We start from the raw sequence: 25,000 nt of genomic DNA, 5'->3' as shown, positions 1-25,000 counted from the left end.
TTGAAGGACGAGGGTGGACTCCGGTCCTGTGAGGACGCTAATGCTGCACTCGGTTACACCGGGTTTGCTTTTCAGGGAGTGGATGAGTCGGGCGGTCTCAGCCTCCGCGCTCGTTCATCCACACTGCTGAGCAACTGCACGGTTGAAAATCATTCTGAAGTGGGGATAGAGGCAGGTTGAGGGCGTTGACAAGGCAGTGTCACGGTCCTGTAAAAGCGAGTGTTGTTTCAGGTCAGGCAGACTAACAAAAAGACGGGGATGGGTGTTTAGAATAGGATCTGTATCTTGGCTTGCCCCGGGGGGGAAGGAGGAGCAGAGAGCGGCTCTTTCCTAACTGTAAGCCCTGAACCTAACCTGATCCTATAGATTGGAGGTGGAAATGGGGAAGGTGGAGGACGGCTCTAACAAATAAGCATCTGAAGTATCATCTAATGTCTCCAACCCACCCCATCTTTAGAATGCCTTTGAAAAGCTATAGAAGAGCTAACATATAGAAGACAACCAGTAAGCAAAAATGAAAAGCGATGGAGAGTAAGGAACCTTCTGGGGGCAGGAAGATCTTACGTCCCCGAAACATTAATTAAAGACTCCTATTGTGGGAGTGTTCAGGCAGGGGTCCGTAACACTCCGAGGTCTAAACCCTGCGATGCGAGGTTTCGCGGGATCAGGTCCGCCGGGGGCAGGGAGATGGGAAGTGGGCCATGGGGGAAGCAGACTAGAATGGTACAGCACCTAGTTAGTTAATCGGCAGCCAGTCCATCACATTAAATATCCAGCCGTCATGTATTACCTTTCAAGTGAAAATGAATAACTCCCATTAAGAAGAAAATGGGTTTGAAGTCGATTCGAGACAGATTAAAGTACTGTTATGAATGTGTGTTGGGAGGAGGAGGGGTGCGTGTGTAATATGCTTGTCCTTGTACTTTTTAAATAATAGATGTTCTACAAACTTATGTAGACCAGGTTACCAAGATACTGGGGTTAAAGATCGGAAGATGTGCATTCTGGGAAGAGCATCCACTTCCTGGAATATTTCCTGCATTTTGCATTTTGTTTTTCCAAAATTATTGTGTGGCCTTACGATTTTAATGAATAAAATTGATTTTTTACAACTGTTTATTAAAGCACACATCTGTAATGACAGCATCTTGGGTATCCACGTCAGAACAGATTTCAAAGCTGGAAACACATGCTAGGTAACTAGGCTGGATGGGACAGAAAGCAGTTTGACCAAAGAGTAAAAATGAGGCTTTCTAAACCAGTGACCTCAGTGCTGAGTCAAACGATTTTTCAGTGAGGTAGGGAGGACAGTGGGTATGTATTGTCTCACTACCATTTTCAGGATTTTTCTTCTTACCACTAGGAGCAAAATTCTGAAAAATGGAGTTCCCGTCCAAAACAAGTGAGAGAGCCAGCCTTAAGATACTGACCAGGTTTTGGAATGACCAAATCTGACCATTTGGAGACTTGTGTTTATACTGGAGGAGCCCTGCTTATTTATCCTTGTTAAAATAAAACCCTTTCAGCCCAGCTGTTTTCTCATCAGAATCTTCCAGACCCTTTCCATGCTTCAGAGAACTCCTTCCGCCAGCACTTCCATGCTCACTGTTCGCTGCTTCAGTCTCATGTGACTCTGCGTCCTCACTGGTGTTTTGTTGTTTTGGTGGAGTGGGGTGCAGAGGGCATGTTTCTGGCAAGCAGAGAGGACACTTTCCCTCTGAGCCACCCACTCTGAATAAACTCTTGTGTCTGGAGCACTGGGCTCGATTAGAAGTTGGAGTCACGCCCTATCTAGTTCCACTCTTCAATTACTTCTCCAGAAGCAAGTTGCTGAACCCAGACTTGACTTTTTTGCACGTATTTGTATGCAGATATCCGTGTAAACCTTTCTCGGGTCCGTCCCATTTATCATGTCTCCTGTGATGTGCTGTGCTGTGCTGTGATTTCAAGAGCTGTGACAATAAAGTTGGAAGCACATCGTTTATTACATCCATGAAAGCAGAGTGTGTCTGGTACTTGGGTTGACTTGTGGTTGGCAGAGCAATTAGTGAGACTTTCCCACCCACCCTCATAAGCCAGCAGATTGTGTCTTGATTGGGGGAGGTCAGAATAGACTGAATGTAGCTTAATCCAACTCAGAGCCTTTTAGTCCATTTCTGTACCTTTTTTCTTAGTGTTCACTTGTTAAAGTTGTGTAGTGACAGAAATTCATGGGGGACAAAAAGAAACACTTGCTTCTTTTCTAGCATGCCTGATAAATCAGTCCGGATGCTCATCCTACTTTAATTTTGGTGTTTCAAGAAAATCCTGTGCTATAAATGAATGTTGATTTTCACCCAACGCAAACCCTCTGGGAGCTGGCCTGGTCTGGCTGCTGTATTACATCTTCTACTTTTTCTTCCAGCATCATCAAGCCAAGCAGAGAAGGAGCTGACAGATTCTCCTGCAACCTCCAAACGCCTCTCCTTCCCAGGTAGCTCAGAGTCTCCTCTCTCTTCAAAGCGACCAAAAACATCAGAGGAGACCAAACCGGAGCAGGTGAGGCCAGAAGGGGCTGTGCTGGTGGGGGAGTGTTTCAGATAACTGGGGGAAGTGGGGGAGTGGAGTCTCGGGTGGGCGGGCTTGGGGCGGACACAGTTGCGGTGGGAACTGAAGATTCAGCCGGAGGGGTGGCTGTGTGTTCCCCACAGATGTACCAGTGTCCCTACTGCAAGTACAGCAACGCCGATGTCAACCGGCTGCGGGTGCACGCCATGACGCAGCACTCGGTGCAGCCCATGCTCCGCTGCCCCCTGTGCCAGGACATGCTCAACAACAAGATCCACCTCCAGTTGCACCTCACCCACCTCCACAGCGTGGCCCCCGACTGCGTGGAGAAGCTCATCATGACGGTAAGGCAGTTGGGAGCAGGACCTTGGGGCTCTTCTTTCCCCAGCGGTCAAAGGCGATGCGGCGACATGGACAGGACGCTGTGTTGCTGGATGCGAGAGCCAGCGCAGAGTTGGAAATGTCAAAGATAGTCCTGTGACCTTTGTTCATCTTAGGCTTGGCCTGACTGTGGCCTAAAGGGCTGAATACATATGCATTTCTCAACATCCCTTATCATTCCCCTCTCCCCTCAGGACGCAGAGGCCTAGAGTAGCTAACCATTTACATGAAGAAGTTGTTGTTCAGATTCTCCAAACCTTTACTGAGCAGGTCATCTTCTAGGTTGCTCTTAAATTCATTGTGTCTCATTTCATCCTCACAACCACTCTGTTTCATTTAAAAAGTTGGACACGTTTACATTAACGGCTGAGGAAACTGAGGCTCAGAGAGGTTAACTGACTTGAGGCCCCTGCAAGTGGCAAAGTTGCGATGTGAGCCCACATTCTCCACCTCGCAGAATGTCGCCCTGTGACGTGGGAGTTTCTCAAGTGGATGCTTTCATTCTCAAAGCGGGAAGACGCTCAGTTGGGTCGCACGTGGCGAGGCATGAACAAGGGCTTTGCATCTTGAACATGATGTTGCTACAGCTGCGGGGCATGGCTCTGCGTGGCCACTGTAAACATGGCCCAAAAGATTAGTATAAGGATTTAAATCTAATGTAATGTGAAAACTTTTCAAACTTCTACAGGCGATACCAATACCCTGCCTTCTGTGTATGCTTGGGCTGCTGGAAAGCCCTCTCCTGATCACTAGAGGAAAAACCCCCAAAGAGAAAAATTCTCATCTCTAACTAACTAACTTCCTTCAACGGTGGAGTAATAAGTTAACTTGATTGCCTTTTCGTGTGAAGATTCCCGTGCAGGTCACAGACGTATAACCTCTAGGCATTTCCCATTCCACTTGGTTACGCAAGATTAACGAAGAACGTCGTAAATGATGTTTAGTCGTGAGGAACATACATCTGATGATGCATCCAGAGAGCCTTAGCAGCCGATGGCAAGCTCTAAGGTGACCTAGCATGAGTTTGATTTCAAGTATAAATTCACTTTCCATGGGTCTTTTCAAACAGACAGACTGGTGAACACTGTTGAAAGGTTCTCTGTAAGTGGAAACTTCCTTTTGTGGATGGGTGGGTTTCTGTTACAAGTTTCCCTGGAATTCTCTCCAGCCTTGGAAATAACAAACAAGGGGGATTTTCCTCAGGCCTCATCATACTTCCCACAGATGGCCTGGAACCATGGGAGCCTGAAGAAACAGGAAGAGATGTGGCGGGGGGGGGTGGCATTTTCAATACATCGTCCAGCTCTGGTGGTTATGTTTCCTGTTTAATATCAGTCTGGTCTAGGAAATGTGAGCCTGTAGTAATCTGTATGATTGGTTTACATTAGACAGTAAGTTTCATTTATACATCCCTAGGGACTACTATATAAATTATATTTCAGATATCCATTGTTTGTCATACTTTTATAACAGCAACAGTATGGTACATTCAAAGTAGCAAGTCTGGTGGTCATTATGAATCTTCTTCATTTATCAACAGAGTCTTTGAGAGGAGGATGTTACTGCTGTGTTTGCTTGGGTACCAGTCCCTACGATATTTTTGGGTGTTACCCACTCAAGCAGTGATTCTCAACCTTTTTTTTTGGAGACTCTGGTAAAAAACGATTCAATAGCCTTACTGGGTATTCTGTGCACGCTAAAGTTTGACAACTACTAAGAACTCTTTCAAATATTCTCCACGTACAGAATTGTGTGTACAATGCCGGAGAGCATACGGATACCCTAAAATCCATCCATGGAAACAGGTTAATAAACCCTATTTGAGAAGACTCCCTAAGAACATAATTACGTAGGAGAAACACGCTCCCTAAAGGGGCTGTGCTTGGCACCTTGTACAGGAACCCCTGTGTACCTACCTCATTTGCCCGTAGCAGACAATGGAGATGTTTTCTAAATATTTCTGAAAAAATGTGCAAATTGTGGGAAATGTGCTGACTACAGGAAGTTCATTTGCTAGCAACAAGAGAAAGTAAATGGATTCAGAAATGAAGTTGAAAGTTGTGGGAAATGTAATCATAAGGGTTTTACACTTGATTTAAAGGCGTATATAAGGATGATCTGGTACCCTATCTTTGCAAGAGAAGATGGAGTTACTGCATGGCTGTCAGTATTGAGTTGGTTTCTCAAGTCATGAGGATGGTTTGCATTGAGCTAAATGAAGCAATTCCACCTCGATCCTGTAGCAGAATCAGCAGGAAAAGATGAGCAAGCAGGATGAGAGGGGAGTTTGTGGCCATACCTTGGGGTGAGCCCAGCATCCTGTTTGAGGGCTGGACTGCTGATCTTGTCTCTACCCTGACAAATTAAATAGCGGCCATTGTCCTTCCTCTGAAAAGTTTGGTGTTAATATGAAATTTGCAATTGTTTTACAACTAAGTGTTTATAATGAACCTGTGGTTAGAATCATGCCCCTGGAGGATATTTTACAGCAATTTTATTAGAAAATTGGCCAAGGAAAAGTATTGGTTAGGCTTTCTGACGATATATCTGTTTGTTCCTGGCCAACTAGAGCAGGAAACTCTGAGAAATGCCCCTCAAATCAGAGCTCCATTTCCTAAACCATATTATTAAGGAATGGTCAGTGTTCAGTCATTCGTCCTCCAAGAGGAGCAAGTTATGTCTGCTTTATCCTTGAGTGGCTAGGATGAATGGCAGTGAGAGGAATGAATGTTCTTCCTTGCCAGATTGTTTGACTGAGTTCACTGCCTTTGGCTGCAAACTAGGAAAGCCTGGCAAAATCCACCAAACAGACAGCTCCTGGCAGACACGGGGTATGTCCAAGGTATCTAAAGCTATAAATTCTGGTAAATACTTTTTGCTGTCTGGGTCCAAGGTCCCAGGATCTGGCTTGAATTGGGTTTCAGTCTCTCTAAAAGTAAATTCCACCCTGATAAATGGAAATAGATTACTCTCTCTACAATGCCTTTCCGTTCAGTTGTAAATGGAGAGTGTTTTGAGGAGGCTTCATTTAATAATACCTTATCAGACAGCTTTCAGGAACCTGCAGTGTCTAATATGTCTGTTGCTATGGTAACAGCTGCTTGCTTATGCTCTGCATCTCATATCTGTGTCTTCCATGGGCCCCCTTCTTTTTACCGATGAAGGGGCTTGAAAAATATTCTCCACTGGGAACAATTGCAGCTCTGGCCCTCCGCTATGGAAACTGCACCTATAGCACTTCATTCTGCTCGGCCTATTGGAAACAGAGCTCCAAAGGGTGTCTTTACCCACGTCATATGAAAGACGGAAATCTATAAAGCTTAAGGCGGTGAGACAGGTGCCCCTCCAGACCCAACTGAGCGACCCGCCCCGTATGTCGGTTCCATGGAATTCTCACCTATTTACAGAGAAGTCCGAGATTCCGAATTGGTGGTGGGGATATAGGAGCTGCTGCTTGTGCCCTCCTTTGTCTCACGGTTTTAGGCGAGGAGGGTTGAGGGCATAGGGGACAGGTTTCTGGCCCCGAAATGAGAATGGGAAAGACCACCTACAACGCATATCAGTAGTCTTAAATTATTCTAAGTGACAGGACACACCACTGGGATCCCAGAGCATTAATACGGGGAAACTGTCTTTGTTCCCCAATCGCCTAACAAAGTGTGACCTCATGGCGGAGAAGGGGGTTGGCTCTGGAGCGGCCCAGGAACACCTTTCTCTCTAGCCCTTCGTCTTCACCCCCTCTGGTAGTCCTTAGTTATTCTGTACGTTTTGTACATGCACAGATTCCCCTTGGCTGCTCCTGGACCTGCACTGCCTGCAGGTCCCCTCCACCCCCAGCCCGCCCCAGCTGTCTGTCTCCTGTGATGTTTTCGGTCAGCGTCTGTCTCTGCTCGTCGTGTGCCTGTGCATCCGAGTCTCCAGATCAGGCTGGCTGCTTGGCCCCCCTGCACTGGGGGCTCTCGGGTGGCCAGCGGCCCTGAGGCTGTGGCACCCACTTGGGTACCAGCTCTCACTTTGTCTCCATCTCAGAGGAAGGTAATGAAAATAATCGGGCTTCATTAATTCCAAGCCCTGTGAGATGATAGCCATTTGGAGCCTGTTTGCCAATTAGATGGTCTAAATTAAAAGTGACCTTGGTATGCTGCCACTGCTTGCCTCTCCAAGTCTAATGAAGCTTTTCTCTCCGATTCAGTCCCCTTCTCAGCTCTTTTTTCTCTCTCACTCACTGTGTGTGTGTGTGTGTGTGTGTGTCTGTGTGTGTGTGTCTGTGTGTGTGTGTCTGTGTGTGTGTGTGAACTGTTCATGTTTCCTGTTCTCCCACCTACCTCCTTTTTCAGTCTTTCTCATTCTTAGATTTTAAAATCGGGTTCAGGGCTGCATTTGTTTCTGGCCCATATGAATTATTAATATGGCCCTACAATTCTTCCTCTTGGGTTTTAGGTTTAAAAAAAAAAAAAAACAAAAAAAGATAGACAACGACATAGGAAGACATTTTAGAAGGGAAACGAGACAAAGGGAGAAACAGCCCTCTAGACTCTGCGGTCCAGCACCCAGCCTGGCACATTTGGAAGGTGGTAAAGGAAAGGAGGGAAAAACCTCTGAAGCTCTCTCTGCTGCCGTGAGTTGCCGGGGTTGCTGGCTGCAGACGTGCAGAGACCAGCTGGCAGCCATTGAGGTCAGGGGAGGAAGTGAGCAGCCAGACCCTCACTGGCGCTGTCGACTTTGGATCCCCCACTAGCTAGAATGCTCAGTTCTGGAAGCGGTTGGCTTTTAACTCCATGCTTCAGTTTTTTGAACAGGACCAATGCCTCATTCACAAGGTGTAGAGACTGGCCAGGTCTGTGCCAGGAAGGCCTGTGTCTGAGGCTTTCCTTCTTTTTTTCCCTCCATCTGAGGTTCTTCATTCTTTCGATTTTTTTACTGAAATATGAAGGATTTGAGTCTCCTTGGGAGTCTAGGTTTTGGCAAATCTCTACTTTCACTTGGAATAGAGAGCCTTTCAGAAAGAAGCTCTCCTCAGGCTGTGGGGATGAGGGTCTCAGAGAAACCAAGTTCAGTACTCGCTCTAAGAAAATACCTTTGCTTTCCAGCATGTGGAACTTGTTGGTTGCATTGATCTAACCTCAGATAGGGTGGCCTTGAGAGGTGAATTTGCATGAACAGTCCCGTTAAGAATTTAGCGAAGTGTGTATACCCCTTGGCTGCTCAAGTTGTGGTATTTGGCCATTTCATATCCATGACCCAGAGAAAGCAAGGAGTGGGGAGGGCTCCTTATAATTCCAGCTTCTTCTATCGAAAAAGAGTCAACATCAGCGGCCCCTCCCAGATGTCACAGTGGGGACCAGACCCACATCTAAGACTCTGGGTTTGATAAGGTGTGTCCTTGGGGCTTTCAGGCCCACTCACCTCATAGGAACTTGAAAGGCGTTAAGTCATAATCCAAAATAATGGTGAACTGAACAGGAGGTAGGAACCCACGTCACCTTTCCTAGTAGTTCAAGGGCAATTAACTTGAATCCAGGAATTTTCCTCGAGGGAGCCTGTGATTTCCTGAAATTATCTACCATAGTTTGTTTTAAAAGTATTTTCTCTAGGAGCCTGCAACTTTCATCAGATTTTCTAATGAGTTTGTGATCTCTAGAAGGTTAATTATTCTGGATGTGAGCTTCTTGGACACAGAGACCCGGTCTTGCTCTGTCTCACAAGCGTGCAGCACGGGGGACCTTGTACAAAGTTCAGTGAATGATGGTCAAATGAATGGATGAGCAGAGTCATTAGAGGCCCTTCCTTCTCATCAACTAAGTTGTTTTGGAATGGCTTAAGGGTGAAGATTCTTAGTACCAGTGTGGAGCTCTTCTGTTTCTATCGTCATATGTGAGAATTGCTTGAACTTGAAGATTTTCAGCGTCAGAGCAGAACTCCACATTTCTCTTGTTATATGTGAGACTTGTTTACTTGTTAGGAAGGTACTGCGCCTGTTCAGATGATATTTTCTTCCTACGTTTCCGTCAACTCTGCATGCTTGACTTGGCTCAGAGGGCTAAGAGGAGCACATGTGGTATCCAGATCATCACCACGGAGCTGCTTTGCGTGGTCACGGCCGCCGATCTTGAGAGACTCAAATTCTGAGGAAGGAATGGCTCTAAGCAATTGAATTTTCTTAACAGAAAAACTTTGACTTTTGGTTAAAAGTCTGTTTTAATAGTCTGAGGTCCCCTCTATACATTAATGAGTAGAGTAGGGGGGAATGTAACTTGACATACGCAGTGTTTATGGGTGTAAGATTATTGGAAGAATCAATCTACATGGATGTCAGTGTAGGAAGTATAGGTGTTTAGATTGTACTATTGTCTGGCCAAACCTAAAACTTTGTGTTTGGCTTTTGAGTCTGTGGATGGGAGGGCTTGGGGCAGAGAGAGTGAATGTGTAATGCCGCGTACGCTGCCTGTGCAGGGGAGCTGCTGGCGGCATCTAGTCCTCCGAGGGTCTCTGTGGTTTGGGCACGTTTGGGGAGGCTCTGGTTACGACGCTGTGGCCAGGTTTTGTCCTCTCACACTGGCATGCTCCGACGCTCCTAGAGAAAGGGAAGGTCTTTAAAGAACTCTGCCCAGCACTGTTGAGTGACCGCCTTTCCCACAGAGTTTCAGCCGTCCATCAGAGGCTGGCTGGGATAGACTCAACCTTCCACACTGTGTGGCAGCCAGATATGACTGGGAAACAAGGAGTGCCAAGGCAAGTATGGAAGGAACTCAGCCTTTGGCCAACTCTCATTTTCTTCCGTGAGCAGAATTCCTCAGTGAGCCATTGGCAGGACCGTATTTTTGGCTCTTTACAAAAAAGCGTGGTAAATTTGAGTGATGAGCTTGAGAAGCTGGTAGGAGAGGGAGGAGTGGACACAGACACGGGAACATTAGTGTCCGAGAGCTGACGTGGGGCCCTCCAGCGTCCTGCACAGCAAAGAGGCTTCCATCGCAACCTCTCTGTTCAGACCCATGCGCAGACAGACCCCACCAGAATTTCTAGATCCTTAGGATTCTCTTTAGGGGTCTTCTTCTTTGCCTTCTGGGAATTTCTTGCCCATTAAGATTTTACATAACCAGCCTTTTTTGTTTGTTTTCAGGGAGAGGTTGGGTACACTATAGATGAGAAGATGCAGGTAGATAGAAGTAATTACGTAAACACGTATGAGGCAAGACTTAACAGGTTTGGAGGCCCAGATTAAGATGCAGAGGAGCATGTGAGGTTGATGATTATATTTTGGGGAGAGTTAATTGATGGAAGGTGAAGGCAGACAAAGAACCGCTGCTTACTGCCTTCTTGAATCCCAATCAGGAATTATGATTAAAGTCGCGGCGAGACAACAGAGGGCTGATGAATTGGTGTCTTTTTTTTTCTTTCTTTTTTGCCGTCATTCACACTTGATTGACTTCAACCTTTCAAGTGCAAAAGTCTCTCTTTTCCATTATTATTCATAGCCATCTGAGTTTTTCTAATTAAAGTGTATGAAAACAATTACTGATCCGTCGTACTGAGTCTGTTAGAGGGGATGTCTGCCTTACTGTAATGTGTATAAAAAGCCCACAGTTTTCTATAATGATGTGCAGCTGAGGTGTTAGATAATTTTATTCTTTTTTACTCTGTAGGGCTTTTTTTTTTTTTTTTTTCACTTCTCATGATTCATTTTTCATAATTCCTAAAGATCCCAGGAAAGGACTGATCCTGCAGCTACAGCCGAGAAAGGAGGTGTGGGGGGAGTCTTTTTTCCTTTCCCTTTCTCCCCCTCTTGCCCCCAACCTCGTGCTCCCCCTCGGTTGAGGACTATAAATTAATCGGTGACCTTTCACTTCTTGGATTCCCGCTGGACCCCCCCCCCCCCAACCACACTGGTCAGAAATGCTTTCTATTAAAAAGAAAGAAAATAGACGGAATGAGTTTGGCAGTCTCCGCTCCATTGCTAACGATTCATCCACAGCTAGCCTTAAGCAGCTGCTGGCGAGCTTTGTGTGAGGGTGCAGATTCTGTGAGAGCAGGGATTCTGTGTCACATTCACCTGCCATGCACCTGCTCTTCGTGAACGCAGGGTTTCTCAGAGCCCTTCTCCGTAGTGCCTGTTGCTTAATTTTTTGCACCTACGGGCATCTGGGTTGCTGAGATTATCCTAATACCCTGAAATGTATTGACGAGTTACCTTTTTGGATTTATGGGGACAGCTGTCTGAGTTTCCTCTAGGAGTGGAACCTACCACTGATGAGTCTAGTGAACATGTCAGCAGTGATTTTGAGCAAGGCCAGGATCCTCGAACCATTACAAATTAATAGTAATTTATTTTAAATATTTAATTTTGAACAGTAAGCTAGGTGTTCCAGTCTTTGTAACAGCAAGCGAAGATACTATCTCAATAGTTGCGTTTGATGGGAAAGTAACGCCTCCAGGTGGGGCTGGGCGCCATGTAGAAAGGTTAGTGGTGACTGTAAGTTTCTGTTCCTGTAACCTCAGGGTCAGTTTACTTCTCAGGCTGTCCTCAAACAGGGAACGATTTCTAATTCATTTGGGACTATCATCGCCAAAACTACCTTCCCATCCTATAGTAGGCAAAGGGATATTGCTTTTTCTTAAATGAAGAACCTTTTAGCCTTACGTTGGATGTTGAGGGCCTCCTATCACGTTAATGGAGGGCAAATGATAACTTGTTTGGACAAGCTTGTGGCCAGATGGCAGGAAAGCCTGGAGAAATAAATGCCGAAAGAAAGATCTGACCTTAAATTTTAGCTCTTTTGACCCAGGCTAATTCTGGAATTGCCGTATTGGGAAACAACAGCCGTGGCCAAGGTGGGGCTGCCCTGTTGTAGGGCGTAGGGTGCGGGGCACCCTCTGCGGCTGGGACACTGGCCAGAAGTCCCCTCTGATGCTGTGTACCTCAGGCAAAGACCCCAGGAGAAATCCTGACTGAAGTGAGTCATAAGAAATGCTCTTTTGCACTCCATCTCAGCTTGTAAAGGGTTACAACACGTCGTTTTCTGGAGAATCTGCCAGCGTGTCTGCGTGTCCTTAGCCTTCCCTTTGTTCCCGTCTCCTTTTCTCACCCTTTCCTTCGCTCTTATTCCTCTCCTCTTCTTGCCTGAATACATTCTGAAAACAGTACTACAATGCTCCCTGCTTCAAGATTACAGTGTACTTTACTAGGTATGATTTAATTAGGGCCCTTATTATGTTTTCAGCAGCTTAAGGTGGGCCTTTCAACTTATCTACCTAATTGGTTGCACAAGAAGTTTCACAGCCCATGACAAAACATTGTCAGTGATCAAAGTCAAAATTCTGCATAAAGGAAAAATATTAATAATAAGATTATTCTTCAAGTGTGCACTGCTAATTATGTCCAGAATGTAACCGTAGAAACGCTTTTGACTGATGTGAGCTTTGTCTAATAAACATGAATCTTCAGTGAGCTATGAAAAGTGACACCTCCAGCTTTACACTGGTGAAGGCTAATTTTGCTTATTAAATAATTTTGACACATTTCCCTATTTTGTGTCTCTCTCCTCGCCCTTTGACTCTCCTCGCTTCTCTACCGCTTGCTCTTCAGGTGACCACCCCTGAGATGGTGATGCCCAGCAGCCTGTTCCTCCCAGCGGCTGTTCCAGATCGGGACGGGAACTCCAGCTTGGAGGAGGCAGGAAAGCAGCCTGGTTAGTGTCATTATTCTTGACCCCTGAGAAGAGTAAACAAAATGAAACCTGGGGCCAAAATTTTCATGGAGCAAGAGTGTCAAGAATTCTTTACGATACTCCTAAAAGCTGAATGTAACTTTTCAAGGGACGAGGGGGCACCGTTGTCAGCTACTTGATACTCTGGTTCTTGGCACGTATTTGTGTACACACTTCGTATGGTTTGACGTGAGAAAAAACCAGGTGAGAACCAGTGGGGTTTTGGTGGACACGTGTCCCCTTAGACTATACAGTGAGGAGGTGGCTAACCAGAGAGTCAGCCAGTAGACCCATGACTTACCACCCTAAGCCATCAAATACTCCCTCTCTGAGGACTTAACTATTAGGGACCTGTGGAGCACATGGGTGATCTCAGGGCACTGGATTAGTTGTCTTTCTAGGTGCTGTCATCTCTGCACAGAGCTCTTCTCTGAGACTTCCAGGAGTGCCTTATGGGAGGCAGCGGAGAGGTGCATTTGGAAAGAACACTGTTGTTGTAGGCATAGATGCTGCTGGTGCCCCACGGTGGGTCCTAGCTGGATGGGGCCTTAGACCTCTGTTTATGAGTCTCTCCTACATCTTTGACACCTTGTCAGCAGCTAAGGTTTAAGTTGGGACGAGTTACACCACACTACTGCCCCACCGTGTCTCCCCTTGTGATTTTTCCATATTAGGCAGTGTACAGCTGACCCAAAAAAGAGTCAGAATATTTATGGGTGATGATCTCACTGTAGAGAAAAGTTTTAATGTGTTTTCATAATTGGCCACTTGAATGCTCTTTGCTTATTGAATCGAGAGGACAGTCAAAAGTCACGTTATAACAAGAAATTTAATGCCTAAAAATATGTATATCCCCAAATTTCTTATATTACAGTGGACAGCGGTTCTTACAAATTCCCCACAGCTTAGGACAGCATTAATTCACATATTCTGTAATTCAGATCCATGTAAAGGGGGTATCCCTTCAAGCCAGTTCTTGAGAAATTGAAACAAATATTGTTTAAAAGACAGATTTGTGCTATGGTGTAGGCCTACTAGCAGTTGAGACCTTTTGTATTTCCTTTTCTTCCTCTCTGTTCCTGTGCACCTGCTTATATAAATAACACGTGCTCTCAGCGGTGTGGGGCTCTGTGGAGAGTGTGTGTCTGCAGGTTGGGTATTTCCCTCATCATCATGAGACTCTGTGTTCATGAGGCCTTGCTGGGTAGACAGCTCTAAGCCTTCTTTATCATTGGGCTTGATTTGATTTTTTTTTTTTTTTTTTTTTCCAGAAACCTCAGATGATCTGGGAAAGAACATCTCGCCCTCTGCCAGCACAGAACACAGTGGAGATGTGAAACCCTCTCCTGCTGACCCAGGCTCTGTGAGAGAAGATTCAGGCTTCCTGTGCTGGAAGAAGGGGTGCAACCAGGTTTTCAAAACTTCCGCCACTCTCCAGACGCACTTCAACGAGGTTCATGCCAAGAGGCCTCAGCTGCCCGTGTCGGATCGCCACGTGTACAAGTACCGCTGCAACCAGTGCAGCCTGGCTTTCAAGACCGTGGAGAAGCTGCAGCTCCACTCTCAGTACCACGTGATCAGAGCTGCCACCATGTGCTGTCTCTGTCAGCGCAGTTTCCGAACTTTCCAGGCTCTGAAAAAACACCTCGAGACGAGCCACCTGGAGTTGAGTGAGGCCGACATCCAACAGCTTTATGGTGGCCTTCTGGCCAATGGAGACCTCCTGGCAATGGGAGACCCCACCCTGGCCGAGGACCACACCATAATCGTTGAGGAAGACAAGGAAGAGGAGAGTGACTTGGAGGATAAACAGAGCCCGACGGGCAGTGACTCCGGGTCGGTACAAGAAGACTCGGGCTCAGAGCCAAAGAGAGCTCTACCTTTCAGAAAAGGCCCCAACTTCACCATGGAAAAATTTCTGGACCCTTCTCGCCCTTACAAGTGTACCGTCTGCAAGGAATCTTTCACTCAGAAGAACATCCTGCTAGTGCACTACAATTCTGTCTCCCACCTGCATAAGTTGAAGAGAGCCCTTCAAGAATCGGCAGCTGGTCAGCCAGAACCCACCAGCAGCCCTGACAACAAACCTTTCAAGTGTAACACTTGTAACGTGGCCTATAGCCAGAGCTCCACGCTGGAGATCCATATGAGGTCTGTGTTGCATCAAACCAAGGCCCGGGCAGCCAAGCTGGAGGCTGCAAGTGGCAGCAGCAATGGCACCGGGAACGGCAGCAGTGTCTCCCTGAGCTCCTCCACCCCAAGTCCTGTGAGCACCAGTGGCTGTAACGCCTTTACCACCACCAATCCAAGCAGTGCTGGCATTGCTCCAGGCTCCAGCTTACTGAGCCAAGTGCCCACTGAGAGTGGAGCAATGCCACCCCTGGGGAATCCCAGCGGCGCCAACACTGCTGCCCCTTCAGAGCCCAAGGAAGCCAATCGGAAGAAGCTGGCAGATATGATCACATCCAGGCAGCAGCAGCAGCAGCAGCAGCAGCAAGCACAGACCCTGGCCCAGGCCCAGGCCCAAGTTCAAGCTCACCTGCAGCAGGAGCTGCAGCAGCAGGCGGCCCTGATCCAGTCCCAGCTGTTTAGCCCCACCCTCCTTCCTCACTTCCCCATGGCCACGGAGACCCTGCTGCAGCTGCAGCAGCAGCAGCATCTCCTCTTCCCCTTCTACATCCCCAGCGCCGAGTTCCAGCTCAGCCCCGAGGTGAGCCTGCCGGTGACGAGCGGGGCGCTGACGCTGACGGGGGCGGGCCCGGGCTTGCTGGAAGAGCTGAAGGCTCAGGTGCAGGTCCCGCAGCAGGGCCATCAGCAGGTCCCGCAGCAGCAGCAGCAGAGCCAGCTCTCTCTGCCCCAGAGTCACTCTGCCCTCCTACAGCCCAGCCAGCACATCGAGAAGAAAAACAAGTTGGTCATCAAAGAAAAGGAAAAAGAAAGCCAGAGAGAGAGGGACGCTGCCGAGGGGGGAGAGGGCACCTCGGGACCCAAGGAATCACTGCCAGATGCCTTGAAGGCCAAAGAGAAGAAAGAATTGGCCCCAGGGGGTAGCTGTGAGCCGTCCATGCTCCCTCCACGCATCGCCTCGGACGCCAGAGGGAACGCCACCAAGGCCTTGCTGGAGAACTTTGGCTTTGAGCTGGTCATTCAGTACAATGAGAACAAGCAGAAGGTACAGAAGAAGAACGGGAAGACCGAGCCGGGGGAGAATCCGGAGAAGCTCGAGTGCGACTCCTGTGGCAAGTTGTTCTCGAACATCTTGATTTTAAAGAGTCATCAGGAGCATGTTCACCAGAATTACTTTCCCTTTAAACAGCTGGAGAGATTTGCCAAACAGTACCGAGAGCACTACGACAAGCTGTACCCCTTGAGGCCTCAGACCCCCGAGCCGCCGCCCCCGCCGCCGCCGCCGCCCCCGCTTCCGGCAGCGCCGCCGCCGCCGGCCTCCACCCCAGCCATCCCCGTGTCAGCGCCACCCATCACCTCGCCCACGATTGCACCGGCCCAGCCGTCCGTGCCGCTGACCCAGCTCTCCATGCCCATGGAGCTGCCCATCTTCTCGCCACTGATGATGCAGACGATGCCGCTGCAGACCCTGCCGGCCCAGCTGCCCCCTCAGCTTGGACCTGTGGAGCCTCTGCCTGCGGACCTGGCCCAGCTCTACCAGCATCAGCTCAATCCAAGTCTGCTCCAGCAGCAGAATAAGAGGCCTCGCACTAGGATCACGGATGACCAGCTCCGAGTCCTGCGGCAGTATTTTGACATTAACAACTCCCCCAGTGAAGAGCAGATCAAAGAGATGGCAGACAAGTCTGGGTTGCCCCAGAAAGTGATCAAGCACTGGTTCAGAAACACTCTCTTCAAAGAGCGGCAGCGTAACAAGGACTCCCCTTACAACTTCAGCAATCCTCCTATCACCAGCCTGGAGGAGCTCAAGATCGACTCTCGGCCCCCTTCACCAGAACCTCAGAAGCAGGAGTACTGGGGGAGCAAGAGGTCTTCAAGAACAAGATTTACTGACTACCAGCTGAGGGTCCTGCAGGACTTCTTTGATGCCAATGCTTACCCCAAGGACGATGAATTTGAGCAACTCTCTAATTTACTGAACCTTCCGACCCGAGTCATAGTGGTCTGGTTTCAAAACGCCCGACAGAAGGCCAGGAAAAATTATGAGAATCAGGGAGAGGGCAAAGATGGAGAGCGGCGGGAACTTACAAACGACAGGTATATTCGAACGAGCAACTTGAACTACCAGTGCAAAAAATGTAGCCTGGTGTTTCAGCGCATCTTTGATCTCATCAAGCACCAGAAGAAGCTGTGTTACAAGGATGAGGATGAGGAGGGGCAGGATGACAGCCAAAACGAGGACTCCATGGACGCCATGGAAATCCTGACGCCCACCAGCTCCTCGTGCAGCACCCCGATGCCCTCCCAGGCTTACAGCACCCCAGCACCAACGGCCAATACAGCTTCCGCTGCTTTCTTGCAGCTTACATCAGAGGCTGACGAACTGGCCACCTTCAGTTCAAAACCAGAGGCGAGTGATGAGAAACCAAAGCAGGCGGAACCTCCCAGTGCACAGCCAAACCAGACCCAAGAAAAGCAAGGACAACCAAAGGCAGAGCTGCAGCAGCAAGACCAGCCCGAGCAGAAGACAAATGCAGCCCAGCAAAAGCTCCCGCAGCTGACGTCCCCCGCGTCGTTGCCCCAGCCTCCTCCCCAAGCGCCCCCACCTCAGTGCCCCTTAGCCCAGTCGAGCCCCAGTCCCTCCCAGCTCTCCCACCTGCCCCTTAAGCCCCTCCACACGTCAACTCCTCAGCAGCTGGCCAACCTACCTCCGCAGCTAATCCCCTACCAGTGTGACCAGTGCAAGCTGGCGTTCCCGTCGTTTGAGCACTGGCAGGAGCATCAGCAGCTCCACTTTCTGAGCGCACAGAACCAGTTCATCCACCCCCAGTTTCTGGACAGGTCGCTGGATATGCCTTTCATGCTGTTTGACCCTAGTAACCCACTGCTGGCAAGCCAGCTGCTCTCTGGGGCCATACCTCAGATTCCGGCGAGCTCGGCCACTTCCCCTTCAACGCCCACCTCCACGATGAACACCCTGAAGAGGAAGCTGGAGGAAAAGGCCAGTGCCAGCCCTGGAGAAAACGACAGTGGGACGGGAGGAGAAGAACCTCAGAGAGACAAGCGTTTGAGGACAACTATTACACCAGAACAGCTAGAAATCCTCTACCAAAAGTATCTCTTGGACTCCAATCCAACTCGAAAGATGTTGGATCACATTGCGCATGAGGTGGGTTTGAAGAAACGTGTGGTACAAGTCTGGTTTCAGAACACCCGAGCCCGGGAAAGGAAAGGACAGTTCAGGGCTGTGGGCCCGGCCCAGGCCCACAGGAGATGCCCTTTTTGCAGAGCGCTCTTCAAAGCCAAGACTGCCCTGGAGGCTCATATCCGGTCCCGTCATTGGCATGAAGCCAAGAGAGCTGGCTACAACCTAACTCTGTCTGCAATGCTCTTAGACTGCGATGGGGGACTCCAGATGAAAGGAGATATTTTTGATGGAACTAGCTTTTCCCACCTACCCCCAAGCAGTGGTGATGGCCAAGGTGTTCCCCTCTCACCTGTGAGCAAAACCATGGAGTTGTCTCCTAGAACTCTTCTTAGCCCTTCTTCCATCAAGGTGGAAGGGATCGAAGACTTTGAAAGCCCTTCCATGTCCTCAGTTAATCTAAACTTTGACCAAACTAAGCTGGACAACGACGACTGTTCCTCAGTCAACACAGCGATCACAGATACCACCACTGGAGACGAGGGCAACGCGGATAACGACAGTGCGACGGGAATAGCAACTGAAACCAAATCCTCTTCCGCGCCCAGTGAAGGGTTGACCAAAGCGGCCATGATGGCAATGTCCGAGTATGAAGATCGGTTGTCATCCGGTCTGGTCAGCCCAGCCCCGAGCTTTTACAGCAAGGAATATGACAATGAAGGTACAGTGGACTACAGTGAAACCTCGAGCCTTGCGGACCCCTGCTCCCCAAGCCCTGGTGCAAGTGGGTCAGCGGGCAAATCCGGAGACAGTGGGGATAGGCCCGGGCAGAAACGTTTTCGCACTCAGATGACCAATCTGCAGCTGAAGGTCCTCAAGTCATGCTTTAATGACTACAGGACACCCACCATGCTAGAGTGTGAAGTCCTGGGCAATGACATTGGACTGCCAAAGAGAGTGGTTCAGGTCTGGTTCCAGAATGCCCGGGCAAAAGAAAAGAAGTCCAAGTTAAGCATGGCCAAGCATTTTGGTATAAACCAAACAAGTTACGAGGGACCCAAAACAGAGTGCACTTTGTGTGGCATCAAGTACAGCGCTCGGCTGTCTGTACGTGACCATATCTTTTCCCAACAGCATATCTCCAAAGTTAAAGACACCATTGGAAGCCAGTTGGACAAGGAGAAAGAATACTTTGACCCAGCCACTGTACGTCAGTTGATGGCTCAACAAGAGTTGGACCGGATTAAAAAGGCCAATGAGGTCCTCGGACTGGCAGCTCAGCAGCAAGGGATGTTTGACAACGCCCCTCTTCAGGCTCTCAACCTTCCTACGGCATATCCGGCAATCCAGGGCATTCCTCCCGTGTTGCTCCCCGGCCTCAACAGCCCCTCCTTGCCAGGCTTTACTCCATCCAACACAGGTGGGTTCTGCTCTCGGTGATTCTCCCAGTATGAAAGAGCCGCCCAATTAGCGCTTCTTCTATGGCTATCACACAAGAGACCTCTGAGTGTTGGCCTGATAGGAAGCTTCCCTGTTCTAGTTCTCTAACAAACAGCAGTAAAACCTCAGGTCCCTTCCACTGAGTCTCCCTAGAGCTATGGTGTACATGACTCTCGGGCTTGCCAGTTCAAGGATGGGGACCTTGTCGTTGGAACAGTCTCCTGAAACCATTCTCGTGCCTGGTGTTCAGTACCACCACCAGGGTGTGTGTTATAGGCATGAACTTCAGGGTTCTGGCGTACTAGATCCTGGGGTATTTTCAAGACAGCAGTTTCCATTATAGACCCTTCCATTCAGTCCTTGTGGAAATGCAGATCCCATCTCGATATCTGTTGAAAATATAAAACATTTGAATATCTAGCTAATTCTGGATTGTGCCCTCTGGAAGTTGGTTCAAGAGAATTTAAATCAACTCTTCGCCTGCCCCTGTGGTCCCACCTCCTTTTTCAGAGACGTGCTCTGGCAGGAGAGGTGCTACCAGGAAGACGCTCTCATACGGTAGAGCCTTACTCCTGGGGTTCTCTTCGAGTCAGAAATAGAGTGTTATGTTAGTGTTGTGTGTTGGTTGGTTGGTTTTTGGCTGCACCACGGGGCATGTGGGATTTTAGTCCTCTGACCAGGGATCGAACCTGTGCCCCCTGCAGTGGAAGCACGGAGTCTTAACCACTGGACCGTCAGGGAAGTCCCTGGTTTCTAATTAGACTGCCTTTGTACTGGAATGCATTGACCAGGAACTCGTATTGGGCACTGTGGTTCTGAATTATGACGTGTTTTAGTCCTCCAGACAGACAAAAATGTTAACGGTAACAGCCCTTCGTTTTCTTCTGCCCGTTTCCCTTTCTAATTCAGAGTCACATACTTGGTAGTTATTTGTCCACTCCGTAGGGAGTGCCGCAGTTCTTCCTGTGTACCTCTCTTGTTCCTCCTTCTCTGCCCTCACCCGTCTTCTCGGAATCCAGCTGTCTTCCCTAAATTGGACTTTCACCTCCAGGATCCTGTGAGACTGAGGCACAAGTTAGCGGGTCCCTCCACAGCCTGTGTTGACCAGTACACGTTCACCAAAGGAGAGCCCCTCAGAGTGCCTCCTTACCTTCAAAACATGGCCCTGTTCCCAGGGGTGGAAGGGGTTCTGCTGCTTCCCAGCGCAGCCCTGGTTTCTGGTCGAATTAAATCCAAGTTTTATAATTTTGGCAGCGTTTTACAGAACGTGAGGGGCCACCTCATTCCAGATCCCCGTTTCTTATCCACAGAGAAGAACAAGAAAAGAAAGCATTAAGATGTAGAAATCGTTGCTTACGTGTGTTGGCAAGTAATGTCACAGCATGATGTTAAAAGTCAGCTAGACATCAGCCAAGAAAGAGACTATGGAAAGTGGCCGGGCACTGAACTTCCCTTGCAGCCCAGGACCTTGGAAGAGGGGCTTGGGAAAGCCCAACATTTCATAATAATGTGAAAATATTAGAATCAAAATGTCTGATCTATTCCCCTTGTTTTACAGATGAGAAAACTGAGGCCCAGAGAGGTCAAGACCATTCAACAAGCTAGGGTAGGAGCCGGGCTCCCAGTGCTATGTACTCCTTCCACAGCACCCAATACGAGCCAGTCAGTCAACAGGTATATGTTTAGTGCTACTCAGGTTCTGACCACTTAGAGTGGACTCCAGGTAGGAAGATAGACATGCTCTTAATCATTCAAGGCAGCCAGGCACGCCCCAGTTACCACCGTTTGACTGTACCACAGCTCCCAGGAGCACTGCATCTGGAATTAGGAAAGGAAGAACTTGTGTTTAATACGTCAGGCCCAATGGTAAGCTATTTCCATATGAGCTTCCAGTTAATCCCTACATCCATCTACTGTGGAAAGCTGAGGTTCCAAGCAGTCAACTAACAGGCCCAATATCACACGGCAGATGTGTGTCAGCCACAGTCCATACCTCGTCAGTCCGACCCCAGGAGTACGTGACTCAGCCTCAGGGGGATGAAGTGGCTTGTTTGGTTCTGATCTTACAGATAAGAAAACCAAAGCCACGGAATTATTGTGAGAACGTACTGAGCTACTTTATCTCACGTGGCTAATGCAGAGCCTGGTAAAGAGCAGAGGTTCAGTACGTGTTTCTTAAAATTGAATCTCTTCTGTGCACTGTCAGTTCAAGATAGAGAAGGTCAGTTCTTCTCTGGAAGCCTGATGCCAGAGGGATGGGGAGATCAATAGGCGGTTCCTTCTCTGCCCCACTGATCATCTGGCTCTGGCTACAGCTCCAACCTAAAACTTGGAGCAAGCCTGTTGCCTAGAAATAGACAAAGCCATGTCCCAAGTTGGAATTCATAATCTGCTTTGTGCCACTTTAACCAACAAGCCTTTACTGAGTTTTTCTAAGTCAGACACATCTTCTCCTCTGATTTCAGTCCCCCAAGTGCATTCAGGAAATTGGATGACTTAATTTCAGTGGTCCCTTTCTGCCATTTTGGAAGAGTCAATTAATGATGTTAGGTGATGCTGAGGGAAGCATCCTCCTTGGCCATCCAAAAGTTAATGCCTGTTTGTTTTTACTGGGACTGGCAACTTGAGGCGACCTTGTTCTCTTCACCTGAAATCTGAGGGTTTTTTAATGCAGTGTGATAGCCCAGGGAATACTGCACCACTGGAGCCGGAAATCAACATTGTCTTCACCTGGGTTGGGCTTCAGAGTGTTTTTTTCTCATGAAGACAGTGACTTGTTTGGAACCCCACCCCAGCTTTCTTGCTGAAGGTGGTCCAGATAAAGTAGTGAGGGGCTGTGGGATTTCTGGTTTTACATTTTGGTGTCCTCTGAAGAGAAGGGATGCATACCGTCTAGTGTCTTGGATGTGGTCAGTGCTGTCCTTCACGGCCACCTTGCCAGTCTTCATGAACCAGCAGCAGCCCTCCATCACCCTGAAACAAAAGATTTAAGCCAGGAGATAGTTATGGGTCAGGGAGGAGGTCAGGCTCTGGGGCTGGGTGAAGGCTTTACAGGTAGTGGTAGATTAGGCCTGAGTGTGATTGAGGATGGGGCTGTGCCCTGCGTGCACCTGGTGACATGGTCTGCCACCTGTAAGCAGTGGTGCCTGGGGTAGGTTGTGATGTCTTAGGAATCGCTGGTGCCAGCACTTCGACACTGCTCTTCTCCTCTTCCTGTGGCTGCTTTCTCAAGCATCTGCAGTCCTAATCCTCCTGTGTGTCCTCTTCCTGTGGCTGCTTTCTCAAGCATCTGCAGTCCTAATCCTCCTGTGTGTCATTCAGATAGGGGCAGGAGAAGAAAATGCTCATTTTTCCGGTGGACTCCAGAATCCTGTTCCTAGGTGGTTACGTTTTTCAGCAGATTTGTTAAAGCAGATCAGCTGAGCCAAAGCAGTGCCACTGTTTACCTTGAATGGATTGTTTTCACTTCTTCCCATTGCTCCTCCTCTCTGTGCCCCCCTAACACATCCATTCACCTGCAGCAGTGGAGGTCAGAGAGGGCACATGTGTAGAGCCTGTTGTGTTTGTTCAGGTGGTCTTGGTGCCTGGCCGGGTTTCTTGCTCTCGCTCTCTTCTCCAGACAGCTTCTGGTGGGGCCTCTTGACTGTACTATTTCTGTGGGGCTTTTGATGAAGGCCGTCGGTTCAGATGGGTCCCGGCTGGCAGCAGCTAGTCTGGGGGCCTCGAGACTAATTGCCTTGGGCAGAGTTGGGAGCGCAGCAGAGAAAACAGGACCGAGTGGGATGGGTGTGGCACGTTGGGCAGGACGCTGTTGGAAGTTGTTTAGCTGGTATGGGAGCTGACCCAGGGCTGGGTCCAGATTAGAATACAGGCTATCCAACCCGGGCCTGGGGGGAAAGCCGTTGGATCAACAGGATCCTCCAAGTTCAAACCTTGAGCTCTTAGACCCTGTGCCAGTGACAGAGGTGAAACGTCTTGAGCACCAGCCTCAGCACCCCAGACTGACACGTGATTTCTCTGCCTCCATTCCTTTCAGCTTTAACGTCTCCTAAACCGAACTTGATGGGTCTGCCCAGCACAACAGTTCCTTCCCCCGGCCTCCCCACGTCTGGATTACCAAATAAACCGCCCTCAGCGTCGCTGAGCTCCCCCACCCCAGCACAGGCCCCCGCGGCGACGGCCCCTCTGCCAAGCCCCCAACCGCAGCCGCCGCAGGCGCAACCGCCGCCGCCAGCAGCCCAGCCGCCACCCGCGCCGCAGCTCCCGCCGCAGCAGCAGCCACAGCAACGCAAGGACAGAGACGGTGAGAAGGGAAAGGAGAAGGAAAAGGCACACAAAGGGAAAGGGGAACCCCTGCCCGTCCCCAAGAAGGAGAAAGGAGAGGCCCCCACGGCGGCCGCAGCCACGATCTCAGCACCGCTGCCCGCCATGGAGTATGCAGTGGACCCTGCGCAGCTGCAGGCCCTGCAGGCAGCCTTGACTTCGGACCCCACAGCGTTGCTCACGAGCCAGTTCCTCCCTTACTTTGTACCAGGCTTCTCTCCTTATTATGCCCCCCAGATCCCCGGCGCCCTGCAGAGCGGGTACCTGCAGCCTATGTACGGCATGGAAGGCCTGTTCCCCTACAGCCCTGCGCTGTCGCAGGCCCTGATGGGGCTGTCTCCGGGCTCCCTACTGCAGCAGTACCAGCAATACCAGCAGAGTCTGCAGGAGGCCATCCAGCAGCAGCAGCAGCAGCGGCAGCTGCAGCAGCAGCAAAAAGCGCAGCAGCCCAAAGCAAGCCAAACCCCAGTCCCCCAGGGGGCTGCTTCCCCAGACAAAGACCCTGCCAAAGAATCCCCCAGACCAGAAGAGCAGAAAAACGCACCCCGTGAGGTGTCCCCCCTCCTGCCGAAACCCCCCGAAGAGCCAGAAGCAGAAAGCAAAAGTGCGGACTCCCTCTACGACCCCTTCATTGTTCCAAAGGTGCAGTACAAGTTGGTCTGCCGCAAGTGCCAGGCGGGCTTCAGTGACGAGGAGGCGGCGAGGAGCCACCTGAAGTCCCTCTGCTTCTTCGGCCAGTCTGTGGTGAACCTGCAAGAGATGGTGCTTCACGTCCCCACGGGCGGCGGCGGCGGCGGCGGCGGCGGCGGCGGCGGCGGCTCGTACCACTGCCTGGCGTGCGAGAGCGCGCTCTGTGGGGAGGAAGCTCTGAGTCAACATCTCGAGTCGGCCTTGCACAAACACAGAACAATCACGAGAGCAGCAAGAAACGCCAAAGAGCACCCTAGTTTATTACCTCACTCTGCCTGCTTCCCCGATCCTAGCACCGCATCTACCTCGCAGTCTGCCGCTCACTCAAACGACAGCCCCCCTCCCCTGTCGGCCGCCGCCCCCTCCTCGTCCTCCGCTTCCCCCCACGCCTCCAGGAAGTCTTGGCCGCAAGTGGTCTCCCGGGCTTCGGCCGCGAAGCCCCCTTCTTTTCCTCCTCTCTCCTCATCTTCAACGGTTACCTCAAGTTCATGCAGCACCTCAGGGGTTCAGCCCTCGATGCCAACAGACGACTATTCGGAGGAGTCTGACACGGATCTCAGCCAAAAGTCCGACGGACCGGCGAGCCCGGTGGAGGGTCCCAAAGACCCCAGCTGCCCCAAGGACAGTGGTCTGACTAGTGTAG

The 25,000-nt window shown here is 49.7% G+C and overlaps 1 protein-coding gene and 1 long non-coding RNA gene across 4 annotated transcripts; one reads left to right on the top strand and one right to left on the bottom strand.

Annotated features, from left to right (window-relative positions):
* Window positions 1–2,322: 2,322 nt before the first annotated feature.
* LOC102977578 (zinc finger homeobox protein 3) lies at window positions 2,323–24,994 on the top strand (the record flags this gene model as incomplete). The annotated part of the gene is made up of 5 exons (XM_055083452.1): window positions 2,323–2,538; window positions 2,691–2,891; window positions 12,512–12,614; window positions 13,904–19,324; window positions 23,381–24,994. Coding segments are annotated over exons 1-5 (7,555 nt in total), but the record flags the coding sequence as incomplete, so codon positions are not given.
* LOC114485392 (uncharacterized) lies at window positions 19,331–23,374 on the bottom strand. 3 transcript variants are annotated; one of them, XR_008616821.1, is made up of 3 exons: window positions 21,049–23,374; window positions 20,264–20,643; window positions 19,331–19,733 (listed from the first exon to the last, which is right to left on the bottom strand). It is a non-coding gene; the product is annotated as an uncharacterized lncRNA (long non-coding RNA). The 3 variants fall into 3 exon arrangements; XR_003678847.1 differs by having other exon boundaries at window positions 19,331–20,407; window positions 20,495–20,643; XR_003678846.1 differs by having other exon boundaries at window positions 19,331–20,643; window positions 21,049–21,162; window positions 22,234–23,374.
* Window positions 24,995–25,000: the final 6 nt, after the last annotated feature.

The sequence above is a fragment of the Physeter macrocephalus genome, unplaced genomic scaffold, assembly GCF_002837175.3.
Source record: "Physeter macrocephalus isolate SW-GA unplaced genomic scaffold, ASM283717v5 random_1573, whole genome shotgun sequence".
NCBI lineage: Eukaryota > Metazoa > Chordata > Mammalia > Artiodactyla > Physeteridae > Physeter > Physeter macrocephalus.
This window is presented reverse-complemented; position numbering and strand designations above follow the sequence as displayed.